This window comes from Lepisosteus oculatus, chromosome 4 (assembly GCF_040954835.1).
Source record: "Lepisosteus oculatus isolate fLepOcu1 chromosome 4, fLepOcu1.hap2, whole genome shotgun sequence".
Taxonomy (NCBI): Eukaryota; Metazoa; Chordata; class Actinopteri; order Semionotiformes; family Lepisosteidae; genus Lepisosteus; species Lepisosteus oculatus.
Window position 1 is genome coordinate 39,193,828 of NC_090699.1, and position 20,633 is coordinate 39,214,460.

Below are 20,633 nucleotides of genomic sequence, written 5' to 3' on the forward strand. Positions count from 1 at the left end.
TTTTTGTCTCTGAAGTCCTTTATAAAAACCTTGTTATGCACCTAGGATCTTATGCATACTTTACATACAGTAGAATGAAAAAAGTCGCAGGCTGTTAAGTACACTTTTGTATTTTAAAAGTTTGTTTGACCGTATAACCAAACGATATTTAATAGTTGAATCAGGTTATTTTGTCATAATTGTCAAATGGTTATTTTTCTGTTTAGTAAATCTATTGTGTCTTAATTAAACTACATGACACAGTGAAATTTTATGTACCTACATTTAACAATATTGTTGTTAAAACAACTACAATCGGCTGCTCGAAATATGAAGCCTAAAATTGAATACACAAACATTTTAAGATTCTGTGGTTTCTTATCATTGAAGATAATCATTTCTGCTTATTCTTTGCGTAAACATGTTGTGTATTGTATTTTGAAACTGTATGTGTCCCATTAGTTCTCATACCAATAATAGTACAAATTAATCAAAATAAGAAATTATTAAAGATTCTGTTTTTTGTTATGCTATTTTTTTCAGTGATTAATATTAGATGTACAGCAGTAGTTTTGGAAAGCATGACTCATTAGCTCTATGACAATGCTACAGGTATATCTTTTTCTTAAGGCAGTTGCTAAACTACGGAAGCGCATTGCTGCCACTAAGGGAAAAAAATTGCTCCCTTATATCGTAATTATGAGATAACGAATTTTCTTGTAATTACGAGATAGCAATGCTTACGTCAGTGTATGTACAACCTGTTACGTTGTGCACTGAACACATGTAGAAGTATGGTGAACTTGGCTGGCGCTTTCAGTTTAATGATTGTGTCCAGCGCTGCAGAATTTGTACAGATTGCAATTTTTATGAATGATGAAAAGTTTCACCAAAATATGTTTTGCTGTAGGTTTAACATTAATATTGGCATCTCCCTGCGTTGGACTAGTGTCCCATCCAGGGTGTGTTCTGTCTTTCACCCAATGACTGCTGGGATAGACTTCAGGCCACTGTGACCCTGAATCGGATAAATGGTGATTGAAAACAATGAAGATGATGTTGACGATGTCTCTAAATTGATACTCATGTTTTAGAATAATTGAAATGATATAGATGAAAGGAATTTTCACATGTTTTAGTGCAGTAACTGTAACATAATGAGGGCAAACACTTTCTCCTTTTCTGTGCGAAACTGTGTGAGAATAATTAAAAATTGATCCTGCTACCTGCAGTGAAAAGTAGTACAGACCCTGTGGCTCTGCCGTGTTTAAAAAAATATGCATCTTCGAAAATAAAAGGCAGACCATTCAGCTTGTTTATGTACAATACAGCCCTATTAAGACAGGATTAAATCAGGTATATTTATCAGCCTCAGCATACTATCATGCTTGTACCTTACTTTTACTGTTTTTTTTCAGCAGATAAGCCATTTTCAATGTATCGCACGGTCAGATTTACTTTTGCTTCTCTAGGACTTAAAGTGGTGCTGATTCAGGCTGTTTTCTTCTGCAGTATTTGTTTGTCCACAATTCCCAGGGTCTTTTCCTTTTGTTTCTAATTAGCGTTTCCTCTAAATCTTATAACAGAAGCCCATTATTTATTGTGTTAAGTTAACCTAATTTCTAGTATTTTACATGCCTACTCTAAAATCTCAACTCTGAGTCTTTGTAAAGGATATTAATCCTGACTGTATTGTAAATTTCAACATAAATGTTATTTTTTAGCATTTTTCAGGTTAACTTTGTTTAGGATTTTCAAGACAATCGTCTCGTGTGGCCTTGTAATGTGCACCGCAGTACTTTTGGTTCAGTGTTTGTTTCACCTTGGAGTCTTGCACAGTTTTTTTTGTTTGCCTTCTGTTTCTATAGCTGAAAAACAAACAATAGAAAATGCTATCTTTCCTTGTAGTTTCTGCACAGTTTGTTTATTTGCATACGGCTCTTCTTTTTCCTTTGCAACGTGAATTATTATCACAACAGTTCAGTTGTTGAAATAATATAAATCGTAGTCCTGTGTTTGGATTGTGTACTGAATGCTTTCCGGGCTCAGCTTAAGCTGGACAAACAAGACCTGATATGGTATATAGCTTCCCATAACATAATGCATCATGTAATAGTTTTAAATGCGATTTGGCAGTAGGGTGCTTACAGGAGAAAGTGTAAGCAGTGCATGCAAATGCCAAAAGTTTTTTTTTTTCAAAACAATTATTAACTATATTTAAATAATAGGAAAATGAGACTATTCAGTTTTGATTCCTTGGACTCTCTTCCCATTTTTTTAAATTGCCCCCCTCCCCTCACATACCGTCTTACAACTGGAGGGTACTCCCTATTTTGTTCTTCGCTGTTGCTTGGTTACTGTGTTTGCTAAGTGGGTCCTATGATAAAGCAAGTGAAACATGCTTGGAATGACCAGTTTTAGACCTCTGCACTTAATGTTTTGTGACTCTTTGTCTTGAAGTATTTCACTTGTAACGTGTACAGAATCCGATTGCTTATGCCACTGTTCCTGCAGACACTTTATCCAAAGTATTTATCTTGAAATACTTTTCATCCCAGTGTTTGAATTGCAATCTGTATGATGAGATAGCGTAGCCCTGGCCATTCAGTTCAGTAGACTGTGTTCTACATCCTGCAAGGTCTTATTAATATGTCACAAACACCAGGCAGGAGCTACTAGATTGCAGTTTGAGGTCAGTTGAGTCTGAGCTGCAGGGCTTGAAGTAAAAGTGTTTTTGTTACCACATTCCTTTTTAAACCTTTTTAACATTTTGTTTTTAGAATTTCTCCTTTTAAAATGTCTAATGCTGACATATATAAAGTGAATGCAGCTTTTTAAAAACGTTCATTGGCCGACGAGATTGAAATCTGACAGGTTTCCAACTTGATTTTGTGTTTTGTGTTGAAGCAATCTAAACATTTGAAGTGTGAAAGATGTTTGCATTATGTTTACCTGGAGAACTTAAATTAAGTAAAAAATATTGCACTGGTTTCAAGTGAATCCATTGTATTCAAAACGTGTTTTGTCACATGCCATGAACAAGGAATTGAACAAATAGATTGTACATTAACTCCCAATTAGCAAAAAAGTGTAATAAAACTTTATTTTGAAACATATCAAAGTGTCTATCAAAAGATTATTAAAGATCTTGAAACTGTCTTATGTACTTCTTTTCTCAGAAGTTGTCTGTCAGTTTTCTATTTTTGCTCTTCTCAGATATGTAGAAGCTTACAAAAGTTATTAAACAAGCTAAACTGCCTAAATGATATTTTGTGCTATACTGCATGCTACAGTAGGTCTAATTATAGTACTTGATACATGTGTTGAAAAACATTTCCAATGTAATAGAAAGTGTAGATTTACAGTAGCTCTGTTTGTTGTGGTACTTACAGGTCTGGTTGAGGATTTTTCTGGAGAGACAACCTGCACTATGAAATGTCTGTATCTTAGCAGGGAGTGTACAGTAGTGAGGATATTAATAAATTAATAAACACAGTATTTTCATCCAAGGTTTGAATATGCAGAGCTTGTCTGAAAAAATATATCCCCTGAGCAGAACCATGTTTGTGTGTGTTTTGTGTCTTTTTATTCCTCGGTTTTCCTACATTGTGCTCTAAGTACTAAAAGTATCCATAAAGATGCTTTGTATAGAATGCTGAATTCATCCCACTTTTCAAGAACATTGTGGTAAGCTTAATCAGTATTTCTGAGTTTGTTTGTGTACATACCTTGTGATGGGCTGCCATACTGACCAGGATATAAGGTTGATTTGCATATTCCCATTTTTTTAGTCGCGCTGTGCTCTAGCCATAGTAAAAGAACACCGTCTGGGCCTGGAGAAATTGATGTGTCGGTACACAGTAAATATTCCTTCTGACAACAGAGCCAAGGATGTTGATCAAACCTTAAAGTGAGACGGCAGCACAGACAAGACTACAGCTTGCTGAGTTGTACCCAGCACCCACATACTGTATAGTGTGTCACTATTTGTGAGCTGGACACCTGGGGAAATGGTTTTAAAAATCGAATTCAGTGTAATGTGGACTGAGGCCAGAAGACCTAGACTGGGGGTTGTATTACCTAATAGGAGAGACAGACCAAATAGCAAAAAAAGTCAGGGAATTAGTGTTGTGTAGTAATGCGGTTGGCAGGAAAGTATAGATGGGACAATTCTCCTAATTGTTTTTACCGACTGCTGAGATACAGGTAGCTTGAACTTGCTGTTAGTGATTACAACTCTGCGCCTGCAGGTACTGTAGGTATAGTGCAATATGCAGGATAGTATTTCTCTTCACTCTGGAAGTGTGTTGAACGTGCATGTATAGTGCCTATAGAAAGTGGATTTCCAAAGTGGAAATTAGTATTGTGTACTATTGTGTACTAAGAGCCTGAAATCTAGATTAAATTGGAAGTTATTTACACAACAACTTCCAAGTAAAACACATTCAACACTCAAACATTCTGAAAAGTAATTGTAAATGAAAGCCTAGAAAAAATGGATTGGATAAGAATACACACCCCTTTGCAATAGCAAATGTAAATTAGTTCCAGTGTTACTGATTGCCTTCCAGATTATTCAACATGCTAATTAGCTTCCACCTGTGTTAAATTGTACGGATTCAGATGATTTTGGGATCATTAATGCAGCCAGTAACTGTAACAGTGATAATTAATGAAATCATTCGAAATATCAATATAACAGCACCAAAGTGTTCAAAACACTCCAGAACTGATTCGAAATGACCCTGATTTCTCACATTTTAAACAAAAGCCTTAGACTAGTATGTTTGTATTTTCATCAATGATATACATTTCTTTTCCAGATCTATTACTGGTACGGAATATAAAGGGTGATGGAGGAGGTTGTGGTCTCCTTTGGAACCCAGGACAATGTGTTTATGGCCAGTTCCTTTGATCAAGGTGGAAGTCGATGGAAGTACCCAGGTGAAGAATTGGTATGGAACTATTTTATATTAATTCTTAAATTGAACTTTACAATACACTTTTGTACCTTAAGAGTCCACAGTGCCAAGATACAGAAACCCTATCGTTACAGCAGTGGGTTTTTTTAATTTATTTTTTAGATAACTGTATGGGTTGCTTTTGTGGGTGGGGATGGGGGGGGTGTCAGGTGGGTAGGAGGGGCTGTTATCCGCAGATTTTTGATAAGTGTATTTGACTACAAAAATAATAAAAATGTATTAAAAAATAATGTAGTTTAATCCCTAACATGTAGGCTTTTAATGTAATGTATATACCTTACGAAGGGATATAAGGTATATAAATTGCATAAAGGGATGTGTATTGAAATGATTTAATTTCAATTTTTGGTAACTGCTAGTGGTTGGCTTGGTGGTCCAGTGGTTAGCATTGCTGCCTTGCAGAGCTGTGGTCCTGGGTTCCACACTTAGGGTGCTGTCTGTTTGGAGTTTGTATGCTGCCCATGCGGTTATCCTCCGGGTGCTCCCGTTTCTTCCCACAGTCCAAAAACATGCTGTTAATTGAATTGGCTTCTGGGAAAATCGGGCCTGGTGTGTCTCTGTGGGTCTGCTTACTGGCATCCCCTGCAGGGTGTATCCTGCCTTGCGCCCTGCTTGTTGGGATAGGCTCTGGCAGTCCTGCTACTCTGAAATGGAAGAAGTGGTTAGAAAAGGGACGGATGGGTAACTGTTAGCTAGTTGTAATGACCCAGAATACAGTTGTTTTCACTTCCACTGTCCGAGGTGCTGTGTCGAATCTTCGACCAATTCTGCGTGGTTAGCCAACACAGCCCCATGTTTTAAAATGCAAATGTATATATTTTAAGAAAACAAAATTGATTTTTCTTTCCAGGAGCGCAGTTCTAGCCCTTCTGTTTTGAGATCTATAACCTCAAAATGGAAAGAGGGCCTTCTAAACAGAAAGAGACCCTTTGTTGGAAGGTGCTGTCATTCCTGCACTCCTCAGAGTCAGGTAGAAACTCCAGTTTCTCGAAATGCATAATTTTAACATCTTCAAGGTTCAACAGATTTATAGGGTTAAAGAGGAATTGCCAAGGATAATTACAGGGATTAGAAGTTCTAAAAAAGCTAGTTATATCCTCTTTTCAGAATTCCTGTCTTAAGAACTCTGTTTACATGTGGGGATATAATGCTACGCTTATCTGACAGATTTCTTTCTATTTAAAAATCATATACGAATGTGTACATTTAAATCTGCTCTGTAATGGATTATATAGATTCTTACATCATGACTTTCTGTCCCTGATGTATAAAAAACTTTGTTACCAACACAGACATTAATCTGGGCCAATTGACTATTAAAGTGAGGCACAGAAATACAACATATTTTTGTCTTGTAGGAAAAGCTCTTCAATTCCAGTATTCCTTCTCTGGGTCTGCGGAATGTCATTTACATTAATGAAACGCACACCAGGTATGTCTTGACTCAGATGGGACATTTTTTTTGCCAGCATGTGGGGATCAGTCACTGACAAGTTAAAGCAGTGTCTTGATTACGCCTATATTTTTCTGTTTGAAAACTCACTTGATTGTTTTCCATGTATGTAGTTTTTCCCACTCAGTGCATTAACTGATTAACCTTTGAAAGATCTAACTGAAAGATTTCTCCATGTCAATAAATATCTCATATGTACACATAGTACATTTATAACTCAAGAAGGAGAGCCTGTTTTGTATACATATTTTCCAGATTAGTTTTATCCCGTGAAACATTGTTAACTGGAGTTTCGAGCCAGGTGCTGTGTAAGCGGTTGCTAAGTCCTAATGATCTGCCTTCTGCTAGTGCATCCATGTGTTCAAGATGGCAGTATCGATGTGGACTGTGTGCCGCAGTGGGTAGATTGTCATTTTTCCCCATATTGTTTTGCTGTAGGCACAGGGGATGGCTGGCCAGGCGTCTGTGCTACGTTCTGTTTGTCCTGGAGCGTGATGTTCGGAAGGACATGTTTGCTAGGAATGTGGTGGAAAATGTATTGAACAACAGCAGGTAGACACAAGCTATTCGTGCCTGTTTTTTTAGGTCTCGCAAAAAATTCTGACATTAACTTAGTTTTTTAAAAAATTCAGTTTTTTACAGCATGTCTTCAGATTATGAAGTTAAATGTATCACGGTTGATAAGATATTAGCATCACTAGTTCCTCCTACAGTATATACATGAAAAGACAGGCATATTTCAAATTAGTGGGCCACAGAAGCGCACTTAGAATGACTGTAATGCATTATCACGTGCCTACCTATTAATTTTCTTTAAGAGTTTTTTTTTCTTCATTTCTTATAGAGTGGAGAAGGCTACCATAGAAGTAGCTTCAGAAAACAGCCCAGGTGTGATGGAGTCCAGGATCGACCGCAAAGCTGTCAGCAGAGTGAGGAGAAAAGCCAGAGGAATTCTCCAGGAAATGGTGGCTAATATCTCTCCCTCCTTTATTAGGTACATGTCCACTTTATCATATGTGATCTTTATTTATAGCGTGTCATGTGAAAGCAGTAAGCATCACTGAGGTAGACAGCTTTACATCTAATATTACTAATTATTTTATAAATTCTGCATTGTCTTTTTAGAAACATTTTTGTGAAAAATACCCAAATTTTCAGTAGTAAAAGTAGTATATTTTTTATAATGGCAATAGAATTTTCATTTTTGAAGATGCTTCCATTGTATTTTTAAACATATTTTGTAATTTCTTGTTCTGATTGCTATTGTGGAATAGTACCTTGAGGTGCTGGTTGTAATTGAATTTGGCAGTAGAAATATGCCAGATAGAGGCAGTAGTCTTCTTTCTTTGTGAGCCATGTCTGCAAATGGCTTTGGAAGGGTGCCAAATTGTATGCGGAATGCTGCTACTTCCTGTTCTGACAAAAGCCATGCATCGTTTTAAAAAGCGTTGCAGAAAGAAAACGTTTCAAAAGAAGCTTTTGTAAGATAGTGCAAGAAAAAGGCTAACAGCCTTCCGTTTTTTTATTAGGCAAAGCAACTTAAAGATTGATGTAATTTGTTTGCTTTTACAATTGAGCTGCATTGTCAAATTGTATGTTAGTCTTCAGAGTAAAATTGGATCGCTGGAGACTAGCTTTAAAATCTGAAAAGTAGAGGAACAGCATATGCAATAGTGGGTGAGTAAAAAAAAAACTGTTTTGTCCCTGAACAGGTTAACTGGCTGGGTGCTGCTGAAATTATTCAATGGCTTCTTCTGGAGCATTCAGATTCATAAGGGGCAACTTGAGATGGTGAAAAAGGCTGCCACAGAGGTGAGGAATTATGAATCCCTAATGCCCATTGAGCCTTCTATGTACTGTATTTTCTGAAATATTTGAATAAGATTAGATAAGAAAATTCCCCACTTTGTACTGAACTTTCTGAGCCACATTTTGCAACAATATTTGCTTTGAAAGGAAACAAAAGACTATCGGGCAGGGTTCAGCTGTGTATTAGGGGAAAAAAACAGTTAAAAGTTTATAAGATAATTTTGCCACATAATATTTATTTTCTTTGGAAAAATAAAATATTTATTTTGGGAATATTTATTTTTTAGAACAAAATGCAAAAACCTGACCATTGTGAAAGTACTGTAGTTACAGAAGAAAATGTAGAGGATGTAAGAAGTCACAGTGCAGTTTAACAAATGTTTGAAATTAGTTTTAGTTTGTTACATACTGTATAAGACCATTTTCTGGAGAACACCCAAGAGGGCACACAAGATGTATCCCCCAGAGAGCTTTGAACCAACCCAAGCAGTATTTCAGGAATGTTTTATAGTTTGAGTACAGCTCTGGTTACTTTCTGTTACTAGCGTGAAAGGGTGTTTAGAAATGATCATTACATATGCATTAGTGCCTATAGAAAAAAATATTTCCACGTGGCTCATGGGCTATTTCTGTAAGGTTATTGACACGTTTCAGTTATTCCTGAAATGTCACATACAACAGGTGTCCGTCTCACTCTGCAAAGAATACATTTAGAGTGTGCACAGCTCTGGTCAGGAATGAACCCTTGTCAAGCCAAGTCTTACAAAAAGGTGCATTCATTGTAGATGAACAAAGATAGCTTTAAAAGTAGCAGTGTCATAGAAGTTCTGCTTTGCATGTACTGACAGGCCTGCAGGTTAGTGAATGTTGCTTTAGAGAAATCTGGTTTCTGAAGGATAGCAGGTGGGAAACAGTCTATGGCTGTTCTTTTTTTAAACCATTACCGAGGGATTTGAATCTCAGTGTACAATTACTTTTCAGAAGGTAATTAACCATTCTCGGTAACCTGGTTACAATCTCTTCCACAGCTCTTAGTCTCATAGATTCTCCTGTTCTTTTTAACAAGAAATCCATACCTGAGATCTTGAAGATTTCAAGTTCCCTGCATCTGTCTCCATTCGGCAGAACTGTCGGCATTTTCATGTTGCATCGGAACATTTTTTATAATTGCTCCATGGAGAAAGTTGTTGATTTTGTTGACACAAGTCTTTATTGAATTATTGAGTACACTAATGTCCCTGCCAAAAAGATACGTTGTGTTAGGATGACCTGACTGAGGTGATAGCTCAATGCCCTTTCCATGGTTAAAGATTACACTGTGTCCTTTATTTATCATTATTGCAACATTAGTAGATAGCTGTCAGTTATGGCAAAATTTTGAGGGGGTGTCACTGGTTGTAAGAACACTTGATTTGCTTGAATATATCTCATGATTCCTAGTGTTATAGGATGTTGTGCACAGGGTGCACTTTGTAGAAATTCAGTAGAAATGTGGCCTGGGGTCATTATCCTGACCTGGCTTGAGTGCATTTTAAACACACACCTGCTGTATGTGGCATCTCGGAAATAACCGAAAGACAGGGGTAACACTGTGCCATAAATGAAACTATTTTCTATGATTCCAATATATTAGTAATGGTCATAAACACCCATTCATGGTAATAATAAAGGGTGGCTATGGCAGTACATGGACTATAAAACTCCGTAACAGTGCTGGAATTTGGGGCACTGGGGGGGATACACTTTGTGTGCGTCACCGTCCATGTTCTCTAGAAATGTCCTTTTCATCACAAATTAAAACTCATCTCAATCCTCTGCTGAGACATCTGGTATCCCTACAGTGCATTAATTGTCACAATAGTTTTTTTGCCCCTTAATAACTGGTGAATACCTAATATATTGAAATGTGATTTGTTCTTGTTTTTCAGCAAAATGTTCCGTTAGTGTTCCTGCCAGTTCATAAATCTCATATAGACTATCTGTTGATCACCTTCATCTTGTTCTGTCACAACATTAAAGCTCCACACATTGCTGCTGGAAACAACCTCAATATTCCCATCTTCAGGTTAGTAAACCTGCAAGTATCATTCTCATTCAATGCAACTGGGTATACTGTATCTGGAATCTGGGAACTGAAAACATATCCTTAATTATATATTGTGGTATTCAGTAACGGTTCTTGGTGCAGTAACATCTTTTGTAGGTTTGTGACTGTAATGTGACATAATGTCCATTGCTCCCTTTTTCCTCTGGTGCATTACATCTTTAGAGTCTAAGTTCTTTTCTTAGATAAGCAGGAGTATAACTGTGGAAGCCCCTGTTTCCTGGTTTTTAATGTCACCTCTCCGTCTTGGAGTAAGACGGTTGGTAAAGTAACAGTGGACAGTAGGTCATTATCAGTAGGTTTTTGGGGAATGTGGTGCAGACAAGAACTACTACCTTGTCTCCCTCTGCCACCCTCTTAGACTGTTTTTTTTTTATCTTTTTAAATTGGAATTTCACTCATTGCTGATTTAGGGTAGATTTACGCGTTTCAAAATGGCTTTTGTTTTAAAGAGAATGGGTGTTGATGTTTCTTGTGTGTCTGCAGCACGTTGATACGCAAACTTGGAGGTTTCTTCATTCGTCGCAAGTTGGATGAGAACCCTAGTGGGAAAAAGGATGTTTTGTACAGATCTCTTCTTCATGTGGTGGGTTTAAAATATTTGTTTCTAACTGTACAGATAATGGCAGAAAATTGTCTGGTAAATCAAGCATGATGTTCTTCCTCATGGAGGAGTGTAATGGGGTTCTTGTGCTATCCTTAGCATGATTATGCTTGTGTGCTTTAACAGCATGCTAGTATTATAAGAATGTTAGAAAATCCCAGATGAATACAGTACCTTTTTGTCTAAAGCACAGATTTTGAGACTACGGATGAAACCTAAAATATTTTTTTGTTTCTCTCCTTAACCCTAATATACAGTATCTCTAAAGTTTTAACAAATGAGTCGGCTCCTGTGCTGAACTGTCAGTGTGCTTGAAGGTTATATTCACCTCTGAGTCAGCTTTTGAAAGATTATACATTTAAACTCTAGTGCATTGCTATTGAGGTTAAGATGTGATTGTGCTAGACTAACCAAGAGACATGTCTAGATCAGGCCACTGACCATGTCAAAAGTAGATTAGGTGGCATAATGTTACAGTATATGGCATCCATGTGTTCACTGCTTTAGTGGTTCTGGAAACAGGCCTTAGTTTTCATAGAATTAACATGAGTCAACTTAATCCAAAATGAAATACTCTTGATCCGGTTTTCGTGTGTTTGGTAGTTTAAATTGAACCCTGAATAAAATGCAAGAAAAGAATGGAAGAAAATGCAAGAAATGTATTAAAAAATAAATTTTAAGAAATAAATCAAATAATAAAAAACGCTGTGTTGGTTCTTTAGTGCTGCAGTTTTAAATCCAATAAATGTCTGCAAATTATAAACCTGTTTTTTCTCCCCATCTTGCTGGGAACTGGCAAAGCTGGGGTTAATCGTGGTCTTTTCACTACCCTTTTCATGCTCAGTACTAATGCAACACAAGCAAAAATCTCTTTAACCCATTGGTTTAATAGAAAGTTTAAGGTCTAATGTGCATTTGTTGATCTTACCTTCTTCTTCATACATTGCTCGTAGTGGCAGAACTGTTTCATTTCTCCCTGTTCTTGGCTGGTCTCATCATGGCCTCATCACGAGTTCTGAAATGAAATTTGTCCTGCTTGTCTGTACTGATTGAATTGAGTGTTGTGTGTGTCTCTCTTCAGTACACTGAGGAGCTACTCAAACAGCACCAGTTTCTGGAGATATACCTGGAAGGCACTCGTTCACGCAGTGGGAAGCCCTCCCCTGCCAGAGCAGGCCTGCTGTCCATCATAGTCGACACCCTGTGCTCAACTTCCATCTCAGATGTGCTTATAGTCCCTGTGGGCATCTCTTACGACCGCATCATCGAGGGCAACTACAACAGTGAACAGCTGGTAGGACAGTTGAAATTGAATTTTAATGCCAGTGTAATTAAGGAAATTATCCACCTTAGTTCTCAGTTATATTGGGGATGGTTCACACTGTTAAATAGTTACTACTGTACTTTGTAAGTAGAGTACAATGAGCATTAGAATATTGTTTCCGTCTGGAGATATGTGGTGGCTGTACTGTATGTTTCAGATTTTCATTATTGATGCCTAACATTTGCAATTCACTATTGGGTAAACGTAAGTTAAACTAGTTCTTCTTTGCATCTCACCATAAACTGCTGAAATGATTTTGCCCCGTTTAAAAATTATGGCAGCTCACTGTCTCAGCAGTTTCAGCTGCTTTCCAATTTGTGTTCATACCAAAAATCAAATGCTACAGTGAACTGCGAAATTAAAAAAGCTACAGACCCTAGCTAATGGGCCAGCAGTCAGATGGACTTTGAATTGGCGTAACCCCTTTCATATGAAGGACTTCACAGAAATGCCAAAAGATCTGTATTCATCATCCTTATGCATCTCTCATTCCAGGGGAAACCCAAGAAAAATGAAAGCTTGTGGAGTGTAGCGCGAGGGGTGTTCCGAATGCTGCGCAAGAACTATGGCTGTGTCAGAGTGGACTTCACACAGCCTTTTTCTTTGAAGGTGAGGTGTATTGTGACCTGCATTTCCACTCCGCACTTATTTTCCCCATGAACAGCTTCCATCATATGGAGTTATTTAACATTTTATTGGAATCATTGGATTTCATTTGTCATTTAATAAGATTAAACCAAACTCTTTTCCCTTTGTCATAAAGCAAATGCACATTGAATTATTTTAAGAATGTATGCATTATTAGTATGAAGCAGGGGAAAGGACTTTGATAAAATGAAAGATGTGCATTAAAAGATAGTTTGAGAGTTTTTGATCTGGGAAGGTGAAACAGCTTTGTGCTATTTAAGTTGTCTTTAAATGGACAATTTCCGTATTTTCCTAGTTGCATTCCAGTTTAAACAAAATACAGCAGTTTCCCCAATTTGGAAGAAGTGAACTGTTTGCAAAGACATTTTTAAACATCACACAAAATTCTCAGTTTTCCCAATTTCCCTGCAGTACATTATGTTCTGCCAGACATGAATTTAATCACATTGCCCTGAAAGACCTTGCGTATTTATTTCAGGAGTACCTGGATAGTCAAAGACATCGGCAGCTTCCTGCTCCGCTTACACTGGAACAGCTCCTGGTTCCCACAATTATTGCAGCACAGTAAGTTTTGAAAGTCACCCAGAATTATAAATATCAAATAGCAGGATTTAAAAAACAAACAAACTGATAGGTGGCTATTGGAAGGTTTTTTTAAATGTGGCGTCACATGTGTAACCTCTTGCAAGCTCAAGATATTCTTGCTTTTAATTCTGCAAACTCAGAAAGTCTGGTGAGTTGAAGGATAACATGAATATGCTGCTTCCACACAATGCTCATGCTTCAGCATTGAAGTGAAATGTACATTAGTACACCGAGCAGTCTCGAGTTTTGGCCTAACTTTGTTTTGAAGCATGCATGGAGGTGTTTTACTTCCTGCTTTACTCTTTTACTTTATGAACAGTGTAGGGTGAAAGTTGGTAGATGTTCCTTATACCATGTCTGGAGTCTTTGCTTCAAAATGGCACTGTGGGATGTGGTTCAGGCAGTGATTTGATCACTGTCTTATTTTGGGACATTACTATTTTTTATCTTTACAAATCTCCTTTTTCTTCTTACCTCATTTGATATAAGTCTAGTTCTCCTTGTGGTTTAAAATTTGTGTCACGAGTATTATACAGTAAGTATGACTGCTGATCAAATTGAATTTGATTGAAGAGGCTGAAGAGATGCACAAGTGGTGTTTCGCTGTTGCATGCTTTGTGCAATTGTGCTGCGTTTGTTTTATTTGCTGTGAGGTTGTGAGGCTCTGTTTTGGTTTCTCAATGGATTGTCATTTCATAGGCCAGACCAGGCCCTTTTCAATGGTGAGGAGGAAGGTCATCTCAGTTCCTTGGACCTTACAGATGAACCCTGGAGACGTCAAGTGATTGGAAACTTGGCCAAGCATGTGCTCTTCAGTGAGTGAATCTCTTTTGGTCTTCATTTCTATCTCTGATTATCTCTTTTTCTCTTATGACTTTTCTTATAAACATTCTCATTTTAATGTTTCCAGCCGCCAATAAATCGTCAGCTGTGATGTCCACCCACATAGTTGCTTGTTTGCTCTTGTATCGACATAGACAGGTAAGTCATTGTTCTTCTTTTTTTTTTCAATATTATTTTTTGAACATACATGGGCTTTTCTTTGCCTGTGTCATTTAGCAACCAAACCACAATTCTTTGTTTACAACTTTAACCTAATTGTAACTAAAGGTGTTTTGAGTTTCTAGTGCTTTAATGTTCAGTAACGACTGAATACTAGTTAAAACCTGTTGCTGAGCTAGTGTGGTGACATTTTGCCTACTTTAGTTCAGACAGGAAGATTAGATCTTCTACCGCTCTCTTCAGCAAAAGACTGAAAAAAATCAGAGTGAAGCTAAATGCTTCATAAATGGTAGAAAGCCACTCTTCCATACATTATGGTTAAATACAGTAACTATCCAGCTAATAGCTTTCAACTATGCGATGACAAAGACCTCTAATTGCAGCTTCTAACTTCATCAAGAACTTTCTACCGTTTATACTGACAGTTTCCTAAAGTGTATTTTTTTTTGGAATTTCCTGTTAGACAGGAGACTTCTCTTGCAGAGTTAAAATCTGGTGTAAAATGGGGATGGAAATCTGTTTAATTTCTTTTAATAGGCTTTAATATTGAAAAGGTTTGTAACTTATGTTTTAGTTTGCGTTCTGAACTAGCAGCAAAAGAAATCCCAAAATAGATCTAACTGGTATTTCAATTAGCATACAGAAAACTGGGTTCTTCTTTCCTAATGTGATGTTAAGGAAGTAGAATGAATACTGTACTGTACATTGGGAAATTAAACATGAAATTAAATATAATTTATTTTAATTTATTCTATTGTTACAAATGGGTTGTTATGAAACTGGCAAAAATCAGGAATTGACAGAGCGGTAAAGTCAATAAGTAAAATAATTAATTAGAATCCCCAATCTATAAGTGATATCTCTAGAATATAAAAGAGCAGTTGGTGTAATTAAAGGTACGTGAATTCTTTATTCTCTGGCACAGTTTTGGTGAAAAGAGTAATAATCCAGGCACACTTTGTTAAACAAATGTTTATTAGCAAGGACAAGACAAACACTAGGCTAAAGACAACAACACACAAGTTACTCTCTACAGTATTTACAAACAAGCTGTTTCAGAGACCTAACATTCTAATCACCCCCCAAAAAAGTACCTGGGTGGGAGACCTCCTGGGGAAAAAACTAAGGTTGTTGCTGGAAGTGGTGTTAGTGAGGCCAGTAGGGGGTGATCACCAGGGTCTGTGTGATACCCCAGTATTGTGACAGGGACCCTATACTGTAAGAAAAAAAAAAGGCGCTGCCCTTCAGATGAGATGTAAAACCGATGTCCTGACTCTCTGTGGTCATTAAAAACTCCAGGGTGTTTCTCAAAAAGAGTAGTGGTGTTACCCTGGCGTCCAAAATTTAAATTGGGCAAAATTTCTCATTGACCTTCACCAATCATGGCCTCCTGATAATCCCTATTTAGAGCTGGCTTCATCAGTCTGTTCTCCTCCACACTGATAGCTGATGTGCAGTAAGCGTTCTGGCGCACTATGGCTGCCATCACATCATCCAGGTGGATACTGCACATTGGTGGTGGTGGAGAGTTCCCATTACCTGTAAAGCTTTTTTTGTGGAGTATCCAGAAAAGTGCTACATGAGTGTAAGGTATTATTAATAATAATAATTAATGCAATACAACCTGCAGTTATATCTCTCTCTTTCTGCAAATCCGGGTGCCACAAAATAAATGCAAGCCTACATTATCTCTATTCTAAAAAACAAAAATGCATCTTAAGCAAGAGAAATGTTTAAAACCAAGATATTTTTTTATTCAGGAAACCCTAAAAACACAGAATAGCAAGCTCTCTCCAGCAAGGTTCAGATACTTCGCTCCAGTCAGGTTTTGTTTGGATGATGATCATAGAGGCTGTCACCTGGCACAAGCTTCAAGTTCCAGCTCCTCTTGTTGTCTGACCTTCTTTCTCTCCTCTCTCCCTCTTCTTCTTCTTGTCCTTTCCCCTCCTCTGTGGTCTTAATGTGATCTTATGTGATGTGTTTTTTGTATTGCTCATTGCAAACAATTAACCCACAACTTACCTAGATATACCAAGCTAATCTTTACAATTCTTTTTGCTTGAAGGGCTCCCCACATCTCAGCAGACATCCTTTCTGCTTTGAAGCTAGAGGTGCCAGGTGTCACAAACTTTAGCGAAACACTCCCTAGTTGCCTAAAGCTGTCACAATATTATGAATTTATTATTGAACATCAAAAATGGTATAACAAGTAACCAACATGTTTTTTTCAGTCATAGTTGTAATTTTGTTCATGAAGTTACAACTAATGCTGTTAATTGATTCAATGTACTGTACAGTACATGGTGGATATGCATTGTATGTATTGGTAAACTGGGATTGCCATTAGAGATCTATCAATGTATTTTTTAGTCTTATTTGCATGGTGTTAAAGTGTTTATAGTGCCATGTGGTTATACAATCTGATAATATAATTCTACTTGATCCCTTGCATGTACTGTATACTATTAATCCGTTTGGATTGTAATATGTAAAATGGTTTATAAGTGTCACTTTTCTATATCTAGTTCACAAATTCTACCAGATTAAAAGCAAAAAGAAAACCTTTTCAAGAAAAAGTAAGCATCTGTTATAAGCAAGTGTGACATGGCCATTGTGTTCTGCTTCAGGGTGTGTACTTGTCTAAACTAGTGGAAGACTTCTTCTCCATGAAGGAAGAGGTCCTCTCTCGTGATTTTGATCTGGGCTTTTCTGGCAACTCGGAGGATGTCGTCATGCATGCCTTGCATCTTCTTGGAAACTGTGTCAATGTGACCACTTCCAGCCGCAATACGGAGTTCTTCATCTCTCCTGCCACGACCATTCCTGCCTTATTCGAGCTCAACTTCTATAGCAATGGTTTATTTCATGTTTTCATTACGGAAGCCATCATTGGTACGTACAATCCAGGGATATGCCATTACCTTGCATTACAGTGACGAGTCTTGAACCAGCCAGTCTTTTATTGAATATTGCTATGCACAGAGAAAAAAATCTCTTAAGACTTGATATGCCCCCGCCCCCCCCGACAATTGTATTTAATAACACATTCTCCGTAAAGCTAAATCTGCTTTCCGTAATGTAACATTTCTAATCCCTTGTAGTCAAGAACATTTTGAATTGGATTTGCTTGATATATCCCCCCCCACTATTCGGCCCTGAGATATTTAGAAATTAAACTCATTATTCACTTAAGTGATTTAAATTAATTTTTAGCGGTCTGAGGTTCTAGTCTGTCACACTGAATGATCCATCCGTTCCCTAATCACTTTATCGAATTCAGGGTGATGGTGGCCTAGAGCCTATTTTGGCTCACTAAGGGTGCAAGACGGGAAACATTTTGGACGGGGAACAAGTCTATCACAGGGCAGACTCATACCATGGGTCAATTTTCTTAGAAGCCAGATTTCCTACCGGTATTTGGGCTTCTGGAGAAAATTTGGCAAACACGGGGAGAACATACATATACAGTATTCATACAGATAGCATCCCAGCTCTGGAATTGAACCCAGGGTCTCCCTGGTGGGTGCGCTGTACCACAGTGCCACCCATATGAAGGATCGTAGCTAAGAAACACTGGTTTAAGAGATTTTCTGAATGTGTGTAATGAATGATTTGGGTATTAAAAAAAGTGGTCTCTTGTTCATTTGCATGCTACTGGACTGAAAGAGACATGAGCAAGTTCAGTTTATGGGACCAGTTGTACAATATATCGTTAAGGTCCTTCGTCCTTTGGTAGTTGATGATCTCCACAAACCTGCGAACATTTGCATAGATGGTCTTGCTCATCTATGCAAAAGTCACCTATGGTTTGGCTATTTGATATAAAGAAGATATCCTGTGGACCATATTTCAACAGGAGATATGTTCATGATTGTAGAATTCATTCCATAGAACTGGCCTCTCAGTAAGCAAGAGTCATTGATTACCATTGTATTCTGTGTTACTATTCCTCCTCACAGCTTGCAGTGTCTTGGCTATATTGAGGGAGCAGGCTGCAGAGACAGTGCAGAGCACCTCCGAGATGATGGTGAGCCAGGAAAGGCTTATCAGAAAAGCAGCTGGGCTCTCTCATTTCTTAACAAATGAAGTGGCTGTTGCTTTAGTAAGTATAAGGCTTAGTTTTGTCCTGTCTTGTCCACAATCCCCCCTTAACTCCCCCAACAGGCTGATTGAATCAGCATGATATTATTTGTGTTAACTGAGTTTAAACAGGCTGTCCCTGAAGATGTGTAAAACCTGGATGACGTCTGTGGAGAACAGCGATATTATGAATATCTGATAGTTCACATAAGAGCTCCACCAGCTGGAGAAAAAACTAAATCCTGCATAAAGTAAGGGTAGTGGATTGTGATCCAAATTATTTTCATGCCACTCCGTAATCTGTTTTCTGGATTTTTTAATTGGATGATATTTTCAAAACCTTATGCGGTTTGTGGCTGATGTATAAAACTGTAGTAAATCCTAACCAGGCTAACCAGCCCTTGACAATGCCTCCTCCTCAGTGGACTTGACTGTAGTGAAAATAAAAGTTTTGTGTGGTGGATTTTATTCTGACTGTTGTAAAATAATCCAAGTCTCAACATCTGTCTCACTGTCTGTTGCTCCTTCCTTATGAGGTCAAAAGTTTTATTACCTTGCCTTTTGTGTTCAGAGCAAAAGGCTATTACTCAGAGATCTGGGTTTGTTTTTACAGGTGCACACATTTAGTTACCAAGCAGTCTCCCGGCTGTTTCAGCCTTACCCAGTTTCTGTTTTGTATTGGCATGCTTTGCTGCAGATACAGTACATTGCCAGTGACAGGCAGTATAAAGGCGTCTCAGGGAGCGTGACCCACTCTTCCTTCACCTTCCCTCGTCCAAATAATCCCCTGATTTCAGTCCAACCCACACTGCTGCCCTCATCACAACTTCAATTGAAAGCAATCTTTAAAAATGTAATAGGGTTGGACAGCAAGCGTTTTCAAACATCTTGTATAATTCATGCCGTGCCCTGTTCATGCAGTTCTTTTTGAACTGTAGAAAGCAACTTATTATTCAGTGACTCCTCCTATTATTTTGGGTGGCAAAGTTATTCAGTGCTTATTTTCCAATAATCATTGAGAATTTTTCTTTAAACAGCCTTGCCAGATGGTTTATCAGGTCTTTGATGACACTGTGGGAAGGTTAATCCAGTATGGGATCCTCATAGTTGCTGAGGTAAGATACATGGATGCTTTAGTTGAGAAGATTTCCCAAGATATGCTGTTTCCATATGACATTGATATATTCCCATCAGAAAACGATGGTTAAAAAAACATTGTTTTTGATGTACACCAGGACACATGGATCAATTGTGGGAAAATGTTAATGTTTTGTGTTGTTTTCAATTTGCAGTTTGCATCTTACAGGCACTTCTGCAGTGTATGTATTAAGGTGTTTATTCTTTTTAGTAGCTTGAACTAGTGTTCTAGCCTTTTGCATGCATTGCATCAGGGATGGAGAGGTTGTTGAGAAGATGATTTGTGAATTTTTACTAGTTTTGAGTTACCCCTAGTCCTAGGGACTGGTTTAAGTCGCAAATTATGTATGGCTTTGTCTTAAGTATCTCCCCCATCACTGTCCTTTCAGAATCTTTGGTTAAAATGGGTTATTAAATTGAATACAGTGAAATGATTTAAAAGCAGCAAACCTTTAAAATGTGGTGATTTATCCATTATAATAAGAAATTTGGAGTCTTAGCCAACCCTTCCATCACAAAAAAAAATGTTATAGGATATTATATGCATAGGCATAAGTAATTATAATATAACATTTTATAGGCTATTCTACAGACGTTCAAATTAAAACAAATAGCAGCTATGCTACATGCTTAAATAGCGGAATACTATCAAGTATGGTTCAGATATTTTCGTTATCAATAGGTACTTTGTGCTACTGTACATTTGTGAAAGGACTACAATGGTATTACTGCATGTCAACTGCATGAATCATTTGGTTACCTACTATATGCCAACCAATCCTTAAATGCAAAGGTGTGCCAATGTTTATTTTTAGTAGCTGAGCTGAACATAAGCGAAGCCATTGGTTTATGGTATATATTTAGTGTCTGTGTGCTTACATAAATACTAAATATTTGAGAATACTTTAAATGGTACGGTTCCTCCT

At 37.6% G+C, this 20,633-nt stretch overlaps 1 protein-coding gene across 1 annotated transcript in view; it reads left to right on the top strand.

Annotated features, from left to right (window-relative positions):
- gpam (glycerol-3-phosphate acyltransferase, mitochondrial) overlaps positions 1–20,633 on the top strand; it is a 31,716-nt gene that overhangs the window by 1,451 nt on the left and 9,632 nt on the right. Inside the window, exons 2-17 of the mRNA XM_006630843.3 lie at positions 4,803–4,934; positions 5,812–5,931; positions 6,320–6,393; positions 6,853–6,966; positions 7,259–7,408; positions 8,127–8,226; positions 10,152–10,288; positions 10,814–10,913; positions 12,013–12,225; positions 12,751–12,864; positions 13,382–13,467; positions 14,188–14,303; positions 14,399–14,469; positions 17,118–17,382; positions 18,450–18,592; positions 19,608–19,685. Coding sequence (XP_006630906.2) covers positions 4,833–4,934; positions 5,812–5,931; positions 6,320–6,393; positions 6,853–6,966; positions 7,259–7,408; positions 8,127–8,226; positions 10,152–10,288; positions 10,814–10,913; positions 12,013–12,225; positions 12,751–12,864; positions 13,382–13,467; positions 14,188–14,303; positions 14,399–14,469; positions 17,118–17,382; positions 18,450–18,592; positions 19,608–19,685 — 1,983 coding nt within the window. The 5' untranslated portion in view covers positions 4,803–4,832. The remainder of the gene's footprint in view (positions 1–4,802; positions 4,935–5,811; positions 5,932–6,319; positions 6,394–6,852; positions 6,967–7,258; positions 7,409–8,126; positions 8,227–10,151; positions 10,289–10,813; positions 10,914–12,012; positions 12,226–12,750; positions 12,865–13,381; positions 13,468–14,187; positions 14,304–14,398; positions 14,470–17,117; positions 17,383–18,449; positions 18,593–19,607; positions 19,686–20,633) is intronic.